The sequence below is a fragment of the Lacerta agilis genome, chromosome 17 (genome assembly GCF_009819535.1).
Source record: "Lacerta agilis isolate rLacAgi1 chromosome 17, rLacAgi1.pri, whole genome shotgun sequence".
Taxonomy (NCBI): Eukaryota; Metazoa; Chordata; class Lepidosauria; order Squamata; family Lacertidae; genus Lacerta; species Lacerta agilis.
In genome coordinates this window covers 26,554,549-26,577,864 of record NC_046328.1, presented here as the reverse complement: position 1 = coordinate 26,577,864, position 23,316 = coordinate 26,554,549, and the positions used below count along the sequence as shown (strand labels likewise).

The following is a 23,316-nucleotide window of genomic DNA, read 5'->3' as shown; positions in this document are numbered from 1 at the left end:
ATGTGGTCTAAACCACAGAGCCTAGGGCTTGCTGATCGAAAGGTCGGTGGGTCAAATCCCCGCGGCGACGGGGTGAGCTCCCGTTGCTCGGTCCCAGCTCCTGCCAACCTAGCAGTTCAAAAGCATGTCAAAATGCAAATAGATAAATAGGTACCGTTCTGGCACGAAGGTAAACGGCGTTTCCGTGCGCTGCTCTGGTTTCGCCAGAAGCGGCTTAGTCACGTTGGCCACATGACCTGGGAAAACTGTCTGCGGACAAGAGTCATCTCCCTTGGCCAGTGCAGTGGTACCCCGTGTTACGCACACGATCCGTTCCGGATCGCGCTACGTAACATGGACGTGCTTAACATGAACGCCCAAAAAACCCTGGAAGTAGTGCGATTTGAGCGCTTCTGCACATGAGCAAAGTGCACAGAAGCGTTGTGCACATCCGGGGGTCGTGTGCACTTCGGAAACGCTTCCGGGTTGCAGCCGTTCTTAACTTGAATGTCCGCAACCCGGGGTGTGCGCAACCCAGGATATGACTGTAAAGTGAGATGAGCGCCGCAACCCCAGAGTCGTCCACGACTGGACTTAACTGTCAGGGCTCCTTTACCTTTTTTTTAAAGGATTTGAAGCACACAGCTTCCTCCTAGGAATCCTGGGAACTGCAGTTTGTTAAGGGTGGCGGGAATTGTAGCTTTGAGGGTTAAACTACAGTTCCCAGGGAAGCTATGTGGTTTGGTGGAGTCCCCCATACTCTGTCTGGTGAGGTGGGGGGGGGGCCTCTGGGCCCCTGCCTCCAAATCCTGCTCTGACAGCACTCACTGTGCAAAAATTTAAAAAAAATGAGAGAGCTGTTCCTTTTGCAAAATGGGAAAGGTTGCCTGAGGTTGACGGCTGGGGATCAGAACTCCCTGGGTGTCCACTCCACCTGCCCCCACTTGGCTTCCACATTCCTGTTTCAGCTAACACACCTTCCAGCTTGCACCGGGACCTGTTCCCCAAGCGGTACCCGCCCATCCTGCCTCCAGGATTCAGCCCCAGGCAAGGGCAAGATCAACACCTCCAATAGCAGGCGACAGTTCTGAAGCATCAAAACAAATCCAGTCTTGGGATCAGCTAGGAAGGGCCATGGGTATAGCTTGCAGAGCATGTACTCCACTCCTGAAAGGTCCCAGGTTCAGTTCCCTGTACTATCCTTACTTGAAACCCCAGAGAGAGCACCACCCTGCCAATCCAGACTTTTAAAGCTGAGATTCATTTGCCAAAGGTGCACACAGAAAAGCTGAATTGAATCTGAACAACCTGTTTGCAATACTAGGTCTCCATTTGAAAGCACTAGGTAAAGGTAAAGGACCCTTCATGGTTAAGTCCAGTCAAAGGCGACTATGGGGTTGCGGCGCTCATCTTGCTTTCAGGCCAAGGGAGCCGGCATTTGTCCACAGACAGCTTTCTGGGTCATGTGGTCAGCATGACTAAACTGCTTCTGGAGCAATGGAACACCGTGACGGAAAACAGAGCGCACGGAAACTCCATTTACCTTCCCACCACAGCGGTCCCTATTTATCTACCTGCACTGCCGTGCTTTCCAGTGTGGTGCAGTGGTTAAGAGCGGTATACTCGTAATCTGGTGAACCGGGTTCGTGTCTCCGCTCCTCCACATGCAGCTGCTGGGTGACCTTGGGCTAGTCACACTTCTCTGAAGTCTCTCAGCCCCACTCACCTCACAGAGTGTTTGTTGTGGGGGAGGAAGGGAAAGGAGAATGTTAGCCGCTTTGAGACTCCTTCGGGTAGTGATAAAGCGGGATATCAAATCCAAACTCTTCTTCTTCTTCTTCTTCCAACTGCTAGGTTGGCAGGAGCTGAGACAGAGCAATGGGAGCTCACCCCATCGCAGGGATTCGAACCACCGACCTTCTGATCGGCAAGCCCAAGAGGCTCAGCGGTTTAGACCACAGCGCCCCCCCCCCTCGCGTCCCATACTGAAAGCACTATCCCAGTATTGTCTGCTGTGTGACTGACTCTACAATGTGGTGTCCTCTGGGTGTTGCCAAACTACAGCTCCCATCGTCCCTGACCATCGGGCTATGCTGACTAGGGCTGGTGGGATTTGCAGTCCAACAACAGCCGGACCCAATCCGCAGGCAGCTGGACACTTCCAGGCAGAAGGCCCCTTTTGAGTGTAGAAATGCCAGGGACTGAAGCAATTGTAGCCTCTACCCAGTGATCTAGCAGGAGGTTGCACCAGGCGCTGCTCACTATCAGAGTTGGGATGGCGCACTTGGCAGGCAGCACTCGCGAAAAGCCTGACCTACTTACTAGCTCCAGGTAGTTGGGCAAGAGGCCTTCTAAGTCCCTTCTCCCCCTAGGCAGGTGAAGAAGAAAGAAAAGAATGTATGTGGGTTCTGGCTCCATACTATAACTGTAAACACAGCCAGTCTCGAAACTCCTTAGATAGAGAGAAGGCGTTTAAAACTTAGTCCAGCATCCCGTTCTGACGGAGGCCAAACCCAATGCCTCTGGGAATCCCGCAAGCAGGAGCTGAGGGCAACAGCAAGCTTATATATAATTCACAGCAAGTGATATTTGAAGGCACTTTTCCTCTGACAGTGTAGGAAGAAGAACATAGCTGTTGTGGCTAGTTGTTGTTGTTGTTCAGTCGTTCAGTTGTGTCCGACTCTTCGTGACCCCATGGACCAGAGCACGCCAGGCACGCCTATCCTTCACTGCCTCCTGCAGTTTGGCCAAACTCATGCCAGTCGCTTCGAGAACACTGTCCAACCATCTCATCCTCTGTCGTCCCCTTCTCCTTGTGCCCTCCATCTTTCCCAACATCAGGATCTTTTCTAGGGAGTCTTCTCTTCTCATGAGGTGGCCAAAGTACTGGAGCCTCAACTTCAGGATCTGTCCTTCTAGTGAGCACTCAGGGCTGATTTCTTTAAGGATGGATAAGTTTGATCTTCTTTCAGTCCATGGGACTCTCAAGAGTCTCCTCCAGCACCATAATTCAAAAGCATCAATTCTTCGGCGATCAGTCTTCTTTATGGTGCAGCTCTCACTTCCGTACCCATCCTCTATGAATTTGTTGGAGGGTGCTGGTCATCAAGCGCTACAAAAATTTATCCAGTGAAAAGAGGGTTGTCCTGTTCCATCATCAGCTTTGTTCTTGTTATTTATACCCTGTCCATCTGACTGGGTTGCCCAAGCCACTGTGGGTGGCTTCCCACATATATTAAACATTAAAGTTTTTGTTTGTTTGTTTTTAAAAAACCTTTCCTGTGCGGGGCTGCCTTCAGGTGTCTTCTAAAGGTTGTTTAAATTACTTTTCTCCTGGGCTCGGTGGTTGCATAACTCCATGCCCTCCAACGTTTCTCTGATGAAAATAGGGATGTCTTTAAGGAAAAGCGGGACATTCCAGGATGTATTCAGAAAATCGAGGTCTGTCCCTGGGAATTAGGGACACTTGGAGGGTCTGTATCTTGTGGGTACAAATCCCCCAGTTTCAAGATGTGCTGGGTGGTGGAGGAGTTCCTTTTGTCTGTCTGTCCTTCGTTGGCTTGTCCAAAGTTCTGGCGACATGAGGGCAGGAGCAAACCTTCCTCCTATCCATTTACTCCACTTGGTGCCTATTTTTAGACACCTCTGTGGTTTCCAAGGCAAGAGAGATCACGATTGCCAGGGAGCACCTCCCTTTTCATATATTTATAGAACTTGGACCTGGCAATTGCACCCAAGTAGACGTGCTCAACAGCACCTGACAAACGCTTGACTCTGCCCACTGCAGATGCTGGCCAGGGGTGACAGAAAAGCATCCAGAACATGCTCAGAGATGCTCCCATTACAACAAACAGCAGAGAACCTTACACGCCACATTTTGTCGTATTTTAAGGCAGTGTTCCCCAACCTTGGGCCTCCAGCTGTTTTTGGACTACAGCTCCCATCATCCCTAGCTAGCAAGGCCAGTGCTCAGGGATGATGGGAGTTATAGGCCAAAAACAGCTGGAGGCCCAAGGTTGGGGAACACTGTTTTAAGGGATTTCTTACCTGCGCCATAAGGGCCCATGAATCATCCCTGGCCCCTGGATTCCACTTCATGACAATCACGACTTTCTATCTTGAGTTTCTAGTCCTTACGCTGCATATAGCTAAGAGAGGATTTTATGTGCCTGTCGCTTTGGGTGCCTTCCTGTTCCTCAGCACAGCTGCCAAGGGCCCATTACATTTATTCATGCAAAAACAATGCAAAATCCAGCAGATTTGCCTCACTAAGCTATTTTAATAACAAGTCTGAGAATCTTTTTTTCTTTTTGTTCTCTCTCTTATTCCCTCCCCCTCTTTTGATTTTATTGCCTAAATTATGCCAAGAAAGAAAGAAAGAAAGAAAGAAAGAAAGAAAGAAAGAACCGGCAAGCCTAACAATCATAACATTCTTGACTGCGCACCAACAGCGAAGAGGGCGCCGGGATCTCCTTCCCTCTGACCCCGTTTTGCAAACGGCAATCCTCCTCCTGCCTTAGTTTCCCTTCTGCGGGGTGAAGTTAATGATACTCCTCCTGTCCCCAAGGAGGGGGCGGGCGGTTTCACTAGTGAACGCGGGTGAGGCAATCCCTGCACGGTGGAGATGAAAGCAGCAGCAGAGCCAACATTTAAAAAAAGCACGGCGGGCTGTTATTAAATTAATATTAACTGGGACGTGATAACTGTGGGACACGTGCTCTTTGTGGCCTCTGCAGCTTAAGCCCCGCAGCCCTTTGAGCGCTGGGCTGGGAGGCAGTTCAAAGAAAGCACTCCCAGTTAGCTAATGGGCAGGTTGGCAAACACACACACACACCCCACACCCCATTCAGAAGTATTGCTGGGTAGGCTGGGGCACCCAAAGCTTGCCTCCCTCTAGAGATCGGACTTGTGGGCGAGGCAATGTCCCAGAAATCCTAGCTCCAACTCTCTCCCACTGCCTTAAGACGGGGGGGCCCTCTCTGAATATCCCAGCTGACCATGAGATCTGGGGTTGGCGTAGCATTGCCACATCACATTGGTCGGGCAAAATACAGGGCAGGGCAGGGTGGTAATTGGGGGGCACACATATGAAACCAGATCCTCAAACCCACCCACCCCTTTGTGGAGGGGGATTAACTGCCTACCCCACTCTTCAAAATAAGCTGCTGGTTTTTAAGGCAGCTCCCCTAAGTTGGGGTGTTTAGAAGTCCCATATTCTTTCTCTCTCTCTCTCTCTCTCACTCACACACACACACACCTCATCGGTGCCCATTTTAGATGCTAAGCAGATTCTGGAAAAGGCCATCAATGGCATATATCAGGGGTCAGCCACCTTTTTCAGCCATGGGCCAGTCCACCACCGTCCCTCAAACCATGTGGTGGGCCAGACTATATTGGGGGGGGGGGGAGAGAATGAAGCCTTTCTCTTGTCTGTCCTGAATCTTCATTGCCTGTGCCTCGTTGTTTTATCCAAGTGGACCCCAATATTGGACCTTTCTTTATCAGGATGTTCATACGTTCTAGTGTTATGTGAGAGAAAAACTTTTCCCTATCTGCTTTCTCCCTGCTCTGTGCAAAAAAAAAAAAATTCTACACATCTCCTCTTTCTACCATGTCTCTTGTTACTCACATTTCCTCTAAACTGAAAAGTCCCAAATGCTGCACCCTTTCCTCATAGGGGAGTCACTCTGTGCCCTTGATCATTTGGGTTTGCCCTTTTAGAAACCTTTCCCAACTCTACAATATCCGGGTGAGGCGACCAGAACTGCCCACAGTGTTACCAAAAGCAGTAACACCATAGATTTGTAGAACGGCAATATGATGTCGGCAATTTTATTTCCAGTTCTTTTCCTAATGATCCTGTTATGTACTGAGTTGAATAGGATCCAAACTGCAGCAGGCTGATTGGTCCTAGAACAATAGGATTGAGATTGCAGCAGTCTGACTGGTCCCAGAACAATAGGATTGAGATTGCAGCAGTCTGACTGGTCCCAGAACAATAGGATTGAGATTGCAGCAGTCTGATTGGTCCCAGAACAATAGGATTGAGATTGCAGCAGTCTGATTGGTCCGCAGGAGCCACCCAATCCAGCTCCAGGTGGAAGTGAATCTGCACTCTGATTGGCATACAGGAGTATCCCGGAATTAGCCAATCACGTGGGGCCCATTGTGTAAATAGTGTATATAAAGCAAACGTTTTGGGGGAACTACAGTCCTCACTACTATGAGCTGAATAAAGAGCATGAAATTCACACTCGACTCCGAGTATCTTTCACTGGCGACGAAGGTGGGATCCCGCTGAGCTGACTGCAACACACAGCACCGCAGCAACGCCACCTGCCGCACAGCTGCCTCGCACCGTGTATCCAGGCTTCAGCTCCGGGTCCCAAGGAACTCAAGATGGCAACAGACAGCAGCTTCTCGCCGTTCAACCCAGCATCAGGAGACTGGGAAGGATATGCCACCCGTTTCACCTTTCTTCTAGAAGCTAAAGGGGTCACCAACGATGCCAAGAAGAGGGCGATATTCTTCAGCGTCTGCGGAGAGGAGACATTCGAAATCGCCCGGGCTCTCCTTGCGCCTGATGATGTCGCTACCGTTCCTTACAAAACAATAGTGGAACGGCTGAAGGGGCACTTCTCGCCACAGCCCTCGGTGGTGGCTCGTCGAAATGCCTTCTATGCAAAGCGGCAAGCCCCTGGGGAAACCATAACGGGGTTTGTGACCTCCCTCCGCCAAGCCGCTCGGTTCTGCAACTTCTCAGAGTTGGAGAACATGCTGCGTGACCGCCTCGTCGGTGGCCTGAGGGACGAGAAGCTGCAACGACGCCTCTATGCCAAGAAGGACCTAACGTTCCAGGTCGTTCTGGAGGAGGCCCTGGCAACAGAAGCCGCCGAGAGGTCGATGCAAGAGGCACGGCCGAGCGTGCCGTCCCAACCAAGGGTCCACCAGGAGGACCTCATCGACGATTCAGGATCAGACAGGGAGGAGGTGCACAGAGTACAGCAGCGCACTCAAGCCGTGCACACACCACAGCTGCCTCGACCAGAAGGAGGGAACTGCGCAAGCTGCGGGGAGAATCACGAGAGGAGGACCTGCCGTTTCCGCAATGCCGAATGCAGGCAGTGCAGAAAATCAGGCCACATCGCCCGGGTGTGTCGGGCTCGGCCCACCCGACGCCAGGCATCAGATGACCGCCCCAAGAGCCCCAGGTCCCGGGGCCCAACGCACCAAGGCAACTCGACGGAGACCACGGACTACCAGGTATACCAGTTGCCCCACCCCAACATAGAGAAAATTTATGTAGAGGTACAGATAGAGGGGGCCCCGTGCCGCATGGAGCTGGACACAGGTTCAACCCTATCCATAATCTCGGCACGGACTTTAAGGAAACTGTGCCCTAGTGGGGGTCCCAAACTCAGGCCGGCCCCATTCACCCTCCGGGACTTCCAGAAACGTAAGGTCCCCACAATGGGGGTGGGGACCTTCAGGGTGCAATATCGAGGGCGGACGCGGCAACTGGACTTGCTCGTGGTCAAGGGCTCCTATGTTAGCTTACTGGGATTGGCATGGTTTGGACCACTGGGGCTAGCCGTCACCGGGGTGAACCGCACTAGCTTACAAATGGATGTGGACGCCATATGCAAGGAGTTTCCGGCGGTTTTCGATGGGAAATTGGGACAGTATACGGGCCCCCCTGTTGCCCTACAGCTGGACCCCACAGTACGACCTGTCAGGCTCAAGGCCCGCCGGGTCCCGTTCGCCCTGAAACCCCGTATAGACGAGGAATTGGACCGGCTCGTGGAGCAAGGAGTGCTGGAGCCTGTACCTAATGCCACCTGGGAAACCCCGATCGTCACACCCGTCAAGCCTAATGGTTCAGTCCGCATCTGCGCAGACTACAAATGTACCATAAACAAGGCCCTCATGGCCCACGCATACCCAGTGCCAGTGGTCAGCCATGTCCTCGCCACCCTGGCTGGGTCAAAATTTTTTGGCAAGCTGGACTTGGCCCAAGCCTATCAACAGCTGCCAGTAGATGAAGCCACAGCAGAGGCACAGACGATTGTGACGCACAGGGGAGCGTTCAAGGTAAAGCGGCTGCAATTCGGTGTCAGCGTGGCACCAGGCATATTCCAGAATCTAATGGACTCGCTGCTTAAAGGGATTCCTGGCGTCACCCCCTTCTTCGATGATGTGTTGATTGCCGGGCCCACGGCAGAGGAGTTTGAGGACCGCCTTCGCACCGTTCTGCACCGTTTCCAGACGGCGGGTCTCAAGGTGAAGCGGGAAAAGTGTCTACTAGGAGTGCCTCAGGTGGACTTTCTGGGATTTATGGTGGATGCAGAAGGGGTCCACCCGACTGGGGACAAGGTACGGGCCATTTGTGATGCCCCAGCGCCCAAGGGCAAGACTGAACTTCAGGCCTTCTTGGGGCTATTGAACTTTTACCATGCCTTCCTTCCCCATAAGGCAGCAGTAGCAGAGCCCCTACACAGACTCCTGGACAAGCGGGCCCCTTGGGTGTGGGGCCAGCGCCAGGAGGCCGCATTCCAGGCAGTCAAGGACTTGCTCGTCTCAAACTCGGTCTTGGCACACTTCGACGAGAGGCTGCCGGTGGTGCTAGCATGCGACGCCTCACCCTACGGCATTGGCGCTGTCCTTGGACACCAACTCCCAGATGGAAGAGAGGTGCCAGTGGCATACTTTTCCCAGACACTCACCGCAGCCGAGCGGAACTACTCGCAAATCGACAAGGAAGGTCTGGCAATCGTGAAGGGCGTAAAAAAATTCCATGATTTCTTGTACGGGCGGCCCTTTACCGTGGTGACTGATCACAAGCCGTTGCTTGGTTTGTTTGCCCCCGAAAAGCAGACCCCCCCAAGTGCTGTCTCCTCGTGTCCTCAGGTGGTCAATTTTCCTTGCCGGCTACCAGTATGTACTGATTCACCGCCCTGGGAAAGCGATGGGCCACGCAGATGCTCTCAGCAGGCTACCACTACCAGAAACAGGCCCCGACCCAGCACCCGCACAAGAGGTTATGAGCCTGGAGCTGCTTCCCGACCGCCCTATTCAGGCACAAGAAGTTGCACACCATTCCAAGAAAGATAGGGTCATCTCCCGGGTCCTGGACTGGGTGTGGAGGGGATGGCCCAGCAGCAGCCCCGGGCCAGAATTCGCTGGCTACACAACCCGTAAACATGAACTGTCGGCCCACAAGGGGTGCCTGTTATGGGGAAGCAGGGTCGTCGTTCCTGAGCCCCTTCGCAAAAGGGTCCTTGCAGCCCTTCACGAGACACACCCAGGGGTAGTGAGAATGAAGGCCCTCGCCAGGAGTTATGTATGGTGGCCAGGGATTGACGGAGAGATAGAGACCTGGGTCAAACACTGCCAGGCCTGCCAAGAATCCCGCCCAGATCCCCCAAGGTCCCCAGTGCAGTCCTGGGAGTCCGCCCGAGCACCATGGTCACGGCTGCACATGGACTTCGCGGGCCCCTTCCAGGGGAAAACATTCTTCATAGTGGTGGACTCCTACACCAAATGGCTGGAAGTCGCACTGGTACCATCCACTTCTACGTCCGCAGCCATCAAGGTACTACGCAGGCTGTTTGCAACCCATGGACTCCCTGACACTCTCGTCTCAGACAACGGAACCGCATTTACGTCAGAAGAATTCCTGACCTTCACAACGCAGAATGCCATCCGCCACATCCGCTCAGCACCATTCCACCCTGCCACCAATGGCCAAGCAGAGCGCATGGTGCGGACCACCAAGGACACCCTACGCCGCATGACGCAAGGGGACTGGGAGTACCGCCTTGCCACATTCCTTCTAGCACAGCACAGCACCCCCAGCTCAACGACTGGCCGGAGCCCCGCTGAACTACTAATGGGCCGGCGCCTTGCAATCAGACTGGACCGCCTCCACCCCGACAGAGCTCAGGATGAGGTAGTGGTGGGTGAAGGCAGGAACCCCCGGACCTTTGTGGCCCAGGATCCAGTGTACGCAAAGAATTTTGGGGCAGGCCCAGCATGGGTACCCGCCACAGTCACCAGGGTGACGGGCCCTGTGTCATACGAGGTGCTAACAGAGGGGGGGCAATGCTGGCGCCGCCACTGCGACCAGCTACGGCGACGATTCCCAGGAGAAAACCAGGAGGAGGACAGGTCAGAGGAGTCCCAAGGGAACAGTGGGGCATTGAGACCCGTAGAGCAGGAGGGGCCGGCAGGGGAGGCAGAATCAGTAAATACTGAGAGGACCCGAGAGGCCGAAAGGGCACCGGAACCAGAGCCACGACAGAGCGAGCTGGTTGCGCCAGACCAAACAGCCCCATCACAACCAGCAGCCTCGGAACACGAGCCAGAACCAGAACCCCTGACCAGGGAACAGCCTAGGCTGCAACGCACACGTAGGCGACCAGCGTACCTTGAGGACTATGGATGCAACCTCCCAGGCAGGACTGGAACTTAGAGGGGAGGGGTGTTATGTACTGAGTTGAATAGGATCCAAACTGCAGCAGGCTGATTGGTCCTAGAACAATAGGATTGAGATTGCAGCAGTCTGACTGGTCCCAGAACAATAGGATTGAGATTGCAGCAGTCTGACTGGTCCCAGAACAATAGGATTGAGATTGCAGCAGTCTGATTGGTCCCAGAACAATAGGATTGAGATTGCAGCAGTCTGATTGGTCCGCAGGAGCCACCCAATCCAGCTCCAGGTGGAAGTGAATCTGCACTCTGATTGGCATACAGGAGTATCCCGGAATTAGCCAATCACGTGGGGCCCATTGTGTAAATAGTGTATATAAAGCAAACGTTTTGGGGGAACTACAGTCCTCACTACTATGAGCTGAATAAAGAGCATGAAATTCACACTCGACTCCGAGTATCTTTCAGATCCTTAGCACGGAATTTGCCTTTTTTTCCACAGCTTGCCTGTCCTCTGAAATAAAAAGCCCTGAATATTGTAACTTTTTTCATCGTAACATATACTAACAGGGTGCATTAAGAACCACCCTGGTTATGTTTATAATGTGTTGAAAACCAATGAAGCGTCCATGAAACAAAATAATAAATCCTGTTCTTAGAGATTACAAATCTGAAACCCTGCCCATGCCGCCCCCTCAGGCATTCTTTCCCTCTCTCCTCTAACCATTAGTCACTACTTCCTCTCCAAGAGAACAACAACAACAACAAAACTTGGAACAAAACTCAGGACTCAGGAGCCTTGCTTCAAAAGAAGACGGAATACCCTCCTTCCCTCGTGTTCTCTCAGCATTCAAGTGGATTCTCCCGCAAGGTGGACAAGGAAAGGAATCCTAGCTTTTGTTTCATCTGCTCCCTGCAAGCAAAGCATTAGCAACCCAGGAATCTCTCCGCCTTCCAGGATGCCCACTATGTAACACTTTGCCGGATCGTCATTCCTGTTAGTTTCTCCTTCCCTCCCTCCTCCCGGTATTCGGAGGAACCTGTTACACTGGCGCCACGGCCGGTCCCTTTGGGCGTGATCAGCGTCTTTCGGAAGCCTCGCATCCTGCTGACAGGCTATGTTATTGGGGGGTGGCGGTGGTGCGGGGGAAGATGGGCAAACTGGAAATCTGAGCGTCCCTTTAGGCTGCAAGGCCAGTTTCCAGGACCGGATCTAAGAGATGTGGCTCCCCAGGAATTTTATAGCTGCTGCTGCTGCTTCCTCAGTACCTCCCAACTTCTGTGAGCGTACTAACCTGTGCCGAGGGAGAGTGTGCCTCCGTATAACAGCAGTGCCAAATTTAGGATTCCCCCCGACAGAGTGCCGAGCCAAGGGGGCACAAAATCCTCCTCCTCCTCCTCCTCCTCCTCCTCCTCCTCCTATATTTACATACCCTTCAACATTTCTCCAGTGAAAATAGGAGCATCCTAAGGAAATGCAGGACATTCTGGGATCAGATCAGAAAACGGGACGGCTTCTGTAAATCTGGGACTGTCTGTGGAAAATAGGGACACCTGGAGGAGGGTCTGTTTTTATATGGGTACCTTCTCAAAGTTAGGCCCTGGTCGGATGGGCGGTTGAGTTAGGCCCTGGTCGGATGGTCGGATGGGCCGCAGCTAGTGTACTTCAGAGCATGTGCAGAACGGAATGTGAATGGGAAGAGGGCATGAAAAGTAAGGGGAAAAAATTGGGGTGTGTATGTGTGTGCGCCAAATTTTGTCCTGGCTCAAGGCACCATATTACCAAAGTCCGCCCTAATTCCAGTTGCTCAGAATCACAGATGGGGAGAGTCTTGTTGTGTTCAACATGGCACCCAGGTACACACCTGGTATCTGCATAGACACACTTCAACCTTTTTAAATTCATGCCCCCTTTTAGCTAATGCAGCAATCCCATGCCCACCCCCCTCCAACTCCAAACCTGGGTCTCCTACTTATTTTATCTCAATTTTCAAAAGGATGGCAATATAATGGCTTTTAATTATAAATAATATGTTCAAGCTTGATAATAAAAGATGAACCAAAATACTTGTTTTTTTGTTTTTAAAATCACTTTTAAAAACCCACAGAAAATTGGAAACTACACCGAATGACGGATGCCGCATGTTTGTTGCAAGCATTTGGATTCTGGGCACCATGGAAGACAGAGCACATCTTAGGTCGATTTCAATGTGCAGCCTGTTGCGCTGCTTTGCTTTAGCAGCCATAAGGGCAGAAGCAGCAGCTTTGCAAAGCCATATGGGTGCATAATGATGCACAGGGACTGCTCTCCTGTTTTGCGGTATGCAGGGAGCCATTTCAACCCAAACCTTCACAAAGTGAACTGTTTGGAATCATCTTTGGCAGGCGAATCGCACTTGCCGTTCAAAAACCTCCTCCTGGGAGATACCCTGGCAAGGACAGGGTGTCAGTGGCAAAAAAAAAAACGTTCCTCACAGAGTGCTCTTAAATGGTCTGCTCAGTTCCCTCTGCCAGAGTATTGTGCGCCATCTGCAGAATCAAGTTTGCTAACTAATGAAACTTTTTTTCTTTCCTTTTTTTTAATTAAGTTTTCCACTTTAACAATCCAATCAAACCACATTAAATATTCCAAATTGTACATATACATACCGGTATCAAATAGTCCAAATATTCTGCCAAATTATAATTTATTTTTTGGGACTTCAAGGTTTGGAGGGCCCTGATCATCATCTCAGTTCTTCTGCATTTCATATTCATTTCCGATGGTTCCTCCGGTTCTTTCTGTTGTTATCCTTCATTCTTTCACAGCCTCTGAATTGTTCCCACAAGCGAGCTAAAGCAAATGATGTGTTTCTGTGTGGATTTTATGCCTATAATTCCCTTCCATAAATTCGCAGTGTCTCCTCACACGCCGTTGTTTCTGCCGAATCAACCCAAAAGTCTTTCGCTGTTGGCAGTCACCATCTTAACACAGTTCCGATAACATCAAACCCAAGCATCTGCTCCATAATTTCTTCAAACCGGCTACCTCAAACCTTAGCCTTTCCAGGGGAGATTTACAAAATCACGCTGAGAATACAAATATAATGACATATTAAAGGATCACCTCCCCCTATGACTGTTTATAGTTCTGCAGCTGATGAAACCTTTTTTCAAAGGGTTTCTAGGTAGTCCGAGTCAAGGCTTATCAACACTTCATCTTCTTTCGCTGATTTTCCCTGGGGGGAAACTGCTCTTTAGCACTCAATCGGAGGAAATGGCAATTCAAGTTTTCCCCACATTGCCATTATTATTGTTGTTGTTGTTGTTGTTACTATTGTTACTATATTTGTATATCACCCTTCATCTGAAAATCTTAGGACTGTTCACAGCATAAAAAATACAAGATACATAATACAAACAATAAAAACAAGAACAAAACAAACCTCTCCACTCCCTCCTACAAACACAATCAAAAAGATATAGCCTGGTTGAAGAGGAACACTTCCACCTGGCACCTAAATATGTATAATGAAGGCACCAGGCGAGCCTCCCTGGGGAGAGCATTTCACAAATGGGGAGCCACTGCAGAAAAGACCGGTTCTCGTATTGCCACCCTCTGGACCTCTCGTGGAGGGAGCACACAAAGAAGGGTCTCAGAGGATGATCTCAGGGTCCATTTATTCCAATCTATCACAAAACGGAAGGTTTTCCCTTGGAAAAGGAGTGGGGCAAGGTGGAAACCGCTCAGATCCACGCTTTCTAGGCAATGCAAAAAAAAAAACCCAGACTCAGTCCAGGTTGGTCTGGTCCAGGCATAGGTAAACTCGGCCCTCCAGATGTTTTGGGACTACAACTTCCATCATCCCTGACCGCTGGTCCTGTTAGCTAGGGATGATGGGAGTTGTAGTCCCAAAACATCCGGAGGGCCGAGTTTGCCTATGCCTGGTCTGGTCCATCTGAAAGGCATGACTAGGAGATGGATGAGTTTAGTGAGCGAAGCCCAAAGGGACAAATAAATTAGTAGTTGTTTTCTGGATTGGCTCACTAACTGGATCTCCTCTGCCTCTCACACCCAACTGAAGATCTCCTTCCATCTCTGATGGGTCATCATTGTGCTTGAAAGGAAACACACAACCCCCCTATCTATGGAAACAGAAAACTTTTTACTCTTTTTCATCCATTATAATATGGCACCATGGACTGAGTGGGATCCCAGTGCAGCTGTTTTGCATTGGCTTCAGAAGAAGACATGCAGAGCGTTAGACAAGCCTATGGAGTAAAAACAATAAGGAATTGGAGGACTATTTACAGAGAGGTGACAGTGTTACTTACCCAAAGAGTAACCCGAAGCAGAGAAGGTTCTGGCCAAAAAGAAGGAGGTGTCTTAATGTGTCTCAGGAAGCTTTAACTATGGATATTGAGTTCACCTAATTTGTGTACTGTACATATTGTCTCTGACACTGCCTGTCATTTACGTACTAATTAAACACCTACACTTTGCATATCCAGTCTTCTCCCCTTTTCCCCAAACGGCACATTTTGGGTGGAAGTCTATGATGCAATATGATGACTGGGGTGTATGCGGTGTTGGGGGGGGGACACACACACACACACCATGCTCCTTCTGAGGTAGCTTATCCACCGTTGGACCTGATCCTGCACTCAGCTCTCGTTCGTGGCTCCTAGAAGCTGTCCGTAGGCAACAGCGGCAACACCCTGGGAACAGCTTCAACTGGCCTGCTAAACCAGGTGAGGTAGCCAGTGGGTCTCAAACACCCAGCGAGTTAGGGGCTTCCTCTGCATGCAAAGACAAGATCCGGCGGATTGAGGGGACAGACGGAACCAAGAGTGGGTCCAAGGGTCAAGAAGGCGGTTTGTGCATGTGCTGTAGAAGGAAGCGAGGGGCAGGTGGGGCTCACCCACCTGGGAAGGTAGCCCATCTAGGAGAAAGAAAACACAAATCCTAAACTTCTGCTGCCTTGAAGGATATCTTCAGAAGAAAAGGCTAAAGAGTAAACACTACACAAATCCAGAGCGGAGTCCCTAAGACAGTTGGATGGCACTTTGTACGCCTCCTTCTGGCAACTCCGGCAGCCAAGCTGGCGCCGAACATCTTGCTCTGCTTTCTTTGAATCACATCAGCAAGGCCGAGAGGGGGTCTTGTCGTCTGGGCAGCCCCGAACCTCCATACATAGCTGTCAAGTTTCGGATTTGAAAATAAGGGATCAGCAGTCTCACCTATCCTGGGGACAGTCACATGTCAGTGGTGGGCGGAGCCAGAAGCAAAAGTGGGCGGAGCAGCAATGTAAACTCCAAGCGGGCTCAGGCTCGGAGCGGAGCAAAGAGGAGGGCAGCCAGCAAAGAGGAGGGCAGCCATGTGCTCCGCGCAATGGAGCCCCATCGTCTTCTTGTCTGATCCCATCAAAACAGGACAGGAAGCAGCAGCTGCTCAAAGGCAGCCAGGCTCCGCCCGCCAGCTAACCCTATTGGCCGGCTGAGGGGCTCGGCGGCAACGGATAGGGGCTGGTGCAGGGGGAGGAATACACCCCCTTGTAAGCACGGGAAACAGCTCCCACTTGCTTTGAGGGCTGAGGCTTTTCTCTCCAAGTAGGTCTTCCCACCCAGTCCCTGGCCAGCAGGGGAGAAGCTGCTTCCATTAAAAACGGGAAATTTAAGGGAAATAAAAATTAAGGGAGAGCAGCGGGAAACTGCTTGAAATAAGGGAGAATCCCGGGGGAAACGGGATACTTGACAGCACTGCCTCTATACACCCTGCCCAGGCTTGTGCCCCGGAGAAGTCCCTTCAGTGCTGCTAATGCGGTAGTCTGATTTCACCCCTGTCAACAATCAATGTGATGACCGCTCCATTCCCACAAGGATGGCAGCTTTCTAGATGGAATGACACCCCCCCTCCTCCCCTGTGCTCTGTTCTGGGAATTATCGCTCCCCCCACCAAGCGTAAAATATTAGCGAGGGCCGCCAAAAAGGGTCTTGAGGGCCACATGCGGTTCTTGGGCTGTGTGTTGGACCACCCTGCGTTAAAAGCATGAATGGAGAACCTGTGGCTCTTCGCTTGTTTCTTCTTCTTTGACCACTGGCCAAACTTCCTGGGATCTGGAGTCCAACAACTTCTGGAGGGCTACGGGTCCGCCACCCCCAGGCTAGGGACTGCGTACACACCACACAGCACTCCCCCCCACAAAAAACCCTGGGAACTGTAGCTTAGAATCATAGTGCTGGAAGGGACCCCCAAGGGTCATCCAGCCCAGCCCCCTGCAATGCAGGAATCTCAACTAAAGCATCCATGACAGGTGGCCATCCAACCTCGCAAGGAAGGAGAGTCCACCACCTTCTGAGGAAGACCATTCAGATGTTGAACAGCTCTTACCATCAGAAAGTTCTTCCTGATCTGGAGTCAGAATCTCCTTTCTTGTAGCTTGAATCCACAGGTTCGAGTCCTACCCTCCAGAGCAGGAGAAAACAAGCTTGCTCCATCCTCCTTGTGACCGCCCTTCAGATATGGGAAGATGGCTATCTTATCTCCTCTCTAGAGAGCTGCATGGAGTGATTGTGGAGATGGAACAGTCATCATAGTGGTTGTTGGCAACCAGCCAGATGGACAGGGTATAAATAACACAACAACAACAACAATCCATTGGGTCCTAGCATGGGTGTAGCCAGGATTTGTGTTGGGGGAGCAAGACACCCACCTGCCATTATCCCCTTGTCTCCTTTAGTTAAGTATTTTTATTTATTTACTTGATTGGGGGGGACAGCGGCCCTCCCTGCTCCCCCTCCCTACGCCCGGGTGGCACTGTGGTCTAAACCACTGAGCCTCTTGGGCTTGCCGATCAGAAGGTCACCAGTTCGAATCCCCGCGGCGACGGGGCGAGCTCCCATTGCTCTGTCCCAGCTCCTACCAACCTAGCAGTTCTAAAGCACACCAGCGCAAGTAGATAAATAGGTACTGCTGCGGTGGGAAGGTAAACGACGTTTCCATGCACTCTGGTTTCCATCATGGTGTTCTGTTGCACCAGAAGCGGTTTAGTCATGCTGGCCACGTGACCCAGACAGCTGTCTGAACAAACACTGGCTCCTTCGGCCTGAAAGCGGGATGAGCGCCGCAACCCCATAGTCGCCTTTGACTGGACTTAACCGTCCAGGGGTCCTTCCCCCCCTTTTTTTTAACCTAGCATCCAGAGCAGGGGGGAAACAAGCTGGCTCCATCCTCAATGTGACGATTCCCTATATGGCAGCTTGACATGGCTGCTGGGAATTATTGCTCTGTTGGGGGGCGGTAAGCTAGGTGCCATGAATTGGGGGGGGCAGGGAGGGAGGTAAATGTGCTTTACCATATGGGATGTAAACAGCCAGTGTCCAAAGATGGCTGCTCCCTGGGTGTGCCCCCCCCCCGTCTCTGGCTGCTTCCCGTCACTCCAAAATGCCCTTTCTCGTTTGCGGGAGCCTTGGCATCCCAAGTGCCGTTTGGAGTGCCAGAGGGCGGAACGCAGCGAGCAGGTGCCTGCTGAGCCAGCCCCAATTAAGCACCCGGGACGTGGCTCGGGAGCTCCTGTGGCTTTGCCCCCGGGGCATCGGCAGGGCCCCAAGCGGGAGAGCCTGCCAAGGGACTCGGCGGCACAGCAGCAGCAGCCGCCCCGCGTGGCAGGTGAATCACGTACGGTCCGGCCCTCGCCCAAGCAGAGGAACCTGAGGAACCGCACGACGCCGACGCCACTGGGGAGGCTCCCAGCCGGCACCGCAATGAAGAAGTCGGGAGCTGCTTCTGAGCACCCGCTCCCTTCCCCGAGGGGGAAAACGCAAGATTGGATTCCAGCGCAGATTCCAGGAGCGTTGCCGCATCCACACCTGTCGCAGGCAGCCACTACAAAGAGCTTTCTCCTGGCACCTGGGAGGATAACGCATTTGCTGAGGAAGGGCCTTCACAGAACCGTAGAGTTGGAAGGGCCCCCCCCCCCCGAGGGCCATCTAGCCCAACCCCCCCCCCCTGAAATGCAGGAATCGTTTTGCCCAACATGGGGCTCAAACCCACAACCCTGAGGATTAAGAGTCTCATGTTCTGCCGACTAAGCTGTTCCTCCGGAAGTCACGGGGCAAAGCCAGCTTTTCAGGGATACAACCCCAAGCTTCGTACCTGATTACTACTACTACTACTGTTGTTGTTGTTTTGTTGTTTTTACCATGCCCATCTGACTCTGGGCAGCTTCCAACAGATATAAAAATATAATAAAACATCATACATTAAAAATCTCCCTATACAAGTCTGCCTTCAGATGTCTTCTAAAAGTTGTGTGTTTATTCATCTTCTTGACATCTGATGGGAGGGTGTTCCACAGGGTGGGTGCCACTACCGAAAAGGCAGAGGCCTGTAGCTTCACTTCTCACAGTGAGGGAACCGATCAGAAAGCCCTCGGAGCTGGGACATCAGTGTCCAGGCTGAACGCTGATCGTCTGCCAAGATCCCAGCTCAAGGCTAAAACCGCTCAAGGGGGGTGTAGTGTCCCCTCCACTCCTCCTCCATCAACGGCCACTAGCCGCAGTGGCTCCAATTTGCCCTGGCTGATGGAGGCAGTTAGCACTTCCAGATGACCCGTTCACTGAGCATTCATCTGGATCCTTTTTGGGGGAGTGTGTTTTTCCATCCCTTTCTTTATTGCAAAAAAATAAAATAAAAAATAAATAAAAGTAGTTGGCTCTTTTGGGGAAGTGGGTTTCTTGCCCAAGACTTCCTAATGGACTATAAATCTGCAACCTGATTTTGCTGGGGTGCGATTGAATCCCACCCCAAAATAATGACAAGTGGGGAAAGCGTGTTTCCTGCAGGCATCTGTAGACTGGCACTAGGACCCTGGACTAGATGGGCCGCTGGCCTGATCCAGGGAAGCTCTTCTTATGTTCCCCCACTCCTGTCCTTGCACCACAAAGAGGTGCACTTAGCTGCAGCCATTAGGCCTCTCACCCTCTTGACACCCAGGGCCTCCTGGCACTAGGGCACCAGGTTGCCCCCCCCCCGCCCACAACTCATGGGAGAGATGCTTCTAGGACCAAAGTGAAAGCTCCCTTGTTATTTTTGCTCTTCAGGTTTGGATGTTGCTAATGTAATCATGTTCTGTTTACAGTGCTGAAATGTTTTTTTGGGTGCCTTGTTGTATTTGCCATTGTGTTGTTTTTATTATGAAACTGTTTTTTTGCACGGCTAAATTTTCCGATGCGTTCCTGCGATCTTTGTTGTAACATGCTTTGAGCGTGACTGGTGGTGTTTTTGTGTGTGGAAAAGTGGCGTACAGATAGCATTACGAATGAACGATTGGAGACCCTCCCCCGGCTTTGTTGTTCCCCCCACCTCCCCTCAAAGAACTGGGAACTTGAACCCTAGAAGACGGGCTCCCCTCATTCAACCACCACTGCCACTGAGCACCACAACTGCAAGCTCTCCAACCTGCTCTGCCAGAACTACAAACAGGACCCAGGAGTCCTGGTGCCAGGCTACAATCTTTTTGACTGAAATGAAAGGGTTTGCTTTGAGAAGGAGCTCCTATGGAAAAGGGTCACAGCAGGTCCCCTGATCACTCACTGCTTCTTTAAACAAGCTACCTTTTGCTTCTGAGCTGGCAACTGGGGGCTGATGGTCCATTCGAAGACAGGTGTGGCCCTCAAGCCACCTGCTGTTGAACCCTGCCGCTACCAGAAATATGTACAGTTGCGTTCTTTTTGTGGGGTGTATGGGGTAGTAGTTTGTCCACCGTTGGTCCCCACCCTGCACTCCGCTCTCCCCTGTGGCTCCTAGAAGCTGTCAGCATGCGACAGCAGCCACACCCCGCGAAATTGCTTCGACTGGCTGGCTAAACAAGGTAGCCTATTGGTCTCCAAACACTCAGTGAGTTAGAGATTTCGCCTGCAAGCGAGGACGGGCTCTGGCAGATTGAGCATACGAGACCGACAGCAGGTCTAATGGTCAAGAAGAAGGTGGTTTCTGCACATGCTGCAGAGGGAAGTGAAGGGCAGATGGGGCTCATCCACCTGGGAAGGTAGCCCATCTAAAGGTAAAGGTACCCCTGACCGTTAGGAGGAATTAAAGAACCTTTTAATGAGGGTGAAAGAGGAGAGCGCAAAATATGGTCTGAAGCTCAACATCAAAAAAACTAAGGTCATGGCCACTGGTCCCATCACCTCCTGGCAAATAGAAGGGGAAGAAATGGAGGCAGTGAGAGATTTTACTTTCTTGGGTTCCAATGATCACTGAAGATGGTGAAAGCAGTCACGAAATTAGAAGATGCCTGCTTCTTGGGAGGAAAGCAATGACAAACCTAGACAGCATCTTAAAAAGCAGAGACATCACCTTGCCGACAAAGGTCCGTATAGTTAAAGCTATGGTTTTCCCAGCAGTAATGTATGGAAGTGAGAGCTGGACCATAAAGAAGGCTGATCGCCGAAGAATTGATGCTTTTGAATTATGGTGCTGGAGGAGACTCTTGAGAGTCCCGTGGACTGCAAGAAGATCAAACCTATCCAATCTGAAGGAAATCAGCCCTGAGTGCTCACTGGAAGGACAGATCCTGAAGCTGAGGCTCCAATACTTTGGCCACCTCATGAGAAGAGAAGAGGCCCTGGAAAAGACCCTGATGTTGGGAAAGATGGAGGGCACAAGGAGAAGGGGGCGACAGAGGACAAGATGGTTGGACAGTGTTCTCAAAGCTACCAACATGAGTATGACCAAGCTGTGGGAGGCAGTGGAAGACAGGAGTGCCTGGTGTGCTTTGGTCCATGGGGTTACGAATAGTTGGACACGACTAAATGAGTAAACAACAACAACCACTGACCGTTAGGTCTAGTTGCGGACGACTCTGGGGTTGCCGGGCTCATCTCGCTTCCAGGTCATGTGGCCAGCATGACTAAGCCACTTCTGGCGAACCAGAGCAGTACACGGAAACGCTGTTTACCTTCCCACCAGAGCGGTACCTATTTATCTACTTGCACTTTGACGTGCTTTCGAACTGCAGGTGGGACTGAGCAATGGGAGCTCAGCCCGTCACGGGGATTCGAACCGCCAACCTTCTGATCGGCAAGCCCTTGGCTCTGTGGTTTAGACCACAGCGCCACCCGAGTCCCATCTAGGAGAAGGAAAACTCTGCTCCTAAACTTCTGCTGCCTTGAAGGATATATTCAGCGGGAGAAAAGGCTAAGAAGTAAACCCTGCACAAATCCAGAGTGGAGTCCCTAAGACGGTTGGAGGGCACCTTGTGTGCCTCCTTTCGACAACTCCTGCAGCCAAGCTGGCGCCAAATGTATTGCTCTGCTTTCCTTTGGACCATAGCAGTGAGGCAGGGGGCGGGGGAAGATCTTGTTGTCTGGGCAGCCCAGGACCTCCATATGCACTGCCCAGGTTTGTTCCCCGGGAAGGGCACTTTGGCGCTGCTAATGCAGTAGTCTGACTTCACCCCCAGAGGCGCACTCCATTGTCTCTCGAGACGGATGGACGCCAACAACTTATTTTCATCCACTCCAGGTCTGCAATGTCCACTTTTTCACTGCTCATACTATCCATGCCTAAATTTGCACTAACTGCCCCTTGCACCACTGCTGTTCAGCCGAGCATGGAGACAACACTTCACCCATCTCATTATTAAGCCTTCACCCCTTTCCCAAACGAAAACCAAATTATCTGAAACTCAGGCCCTAGAAGCGCCCAGTTTCACCCCCCCTCCCTTCACCCATACAATACTAACTGAACCCTTCCGTTCCTTTTTCTGTTTGCAAAACGGTTCACATCCTTCATTGCGTTTGCCACTTCAATAATCCCAGACCCTCCAAGGGTCCCTATTTCCCTGGATTTAGAGAAGCCGTCGCAGTTTCTGATTTGATCCTGGAATGTCCCGCTTTTCCTTTTCATTGGAGAAATGTTGGAGGGTATGGAGTTATGCGACCCCTCCTCCCCCAGCCAACGAGATAAGTAAATCTACAACCTTTAGAAGACACCTGAAGGCAGGCCTGTATAGGGATTTTTTTTTTAATGGACAGTGTATAAATAATGTTAACATCATCATCATCATCATTATGGAACAGGACGTCCCTATTTTCATTGGAGAAATGTTGGAGGGCATGCAGTCCTTGAAAGCAAAACACATCCATATCCCCCACTCGTGATTCACAAAATACACACAACTCATTATACACCTTTAGGTGCCAGGCAAAAACGTTCCTTTTTCAACCAGGCCTTTAGCTAATCTGATTTACATCCTATGCCCCTTTTAAAAAATTTTTTGGGGAGGGGGGGCTATTGGGTTGTTGTTTTATTTTTATTAGGTATCTTGTGGTTTTATATCTTGCTTTTATTCTGTGAAGCGCCCTGAGACCCCCGGGTATAGGGCGGTATATAAATTCAACAACAACAACAACAACAAATAATAATAATAACTGTAGAGGAAAGTGACAGCGACTTGACCAAGGTTGTACACCAAGGTCTGTAGCAGAGGTGGGGAATTAAAACCAGCTCTCTCTCCTTAAAAGCTGCAAGGATCTCCATAACCCTTGGGGAGATTCTCCTCCTCTGGGGCCCCGCAATCCACACCCAGGGCTCTTCAGGAGACAGCAAACACGATTTGAAAAGGCACCAGGACTTGCAAACCCACGCAGGAAGGGCCTGATTTTCCACCTCACGCCACCCGCCCAGCTGACTTACCGCTGGAATATGCTCCGCCGCCCGCCTCCAGCAGGATCCTCCGTGCCGCAACCTGGAGAGGAACAACAGCGCGGCTTCTCCCCCACCGCACCCCGCCCCATTCCCCGGGGCGCTGCGAGGCAGTTGTTTGCAAAAGCGCCCTGTCATTTCTTCGGAGGCCAGCGAGGCACACCTGGACCTGACCTTGCCCAAACGCTCACCTCAAAGAATCCAGGCACGCACCTCGGGAG

General features: G+C 51.4%; 1 protein-coding gene across 1 annotated transcript in view; it reads right to left on the bottom strand.

The window, feature by feature from the left end:
- AP5B1 (adaptor related protein complex 5 subunit beta 1) overlaps positions 1-23,316 on the bottom strand; it is a 31,826-nt gene extending 8,510 nt beyond the window's left edge. The window contains exon 1 of the mRNA XM_033174894.1: positions 23,087-23,316. Within this exon, the coding sequence (XP_033030785.1) occupies positions 23,087-23,187 (101 nt within the window). The 5' untranslated portion in view covers positions 23,188-23,316. The remainder of the gene's footprint in view (positions 1-23,086) is intronic.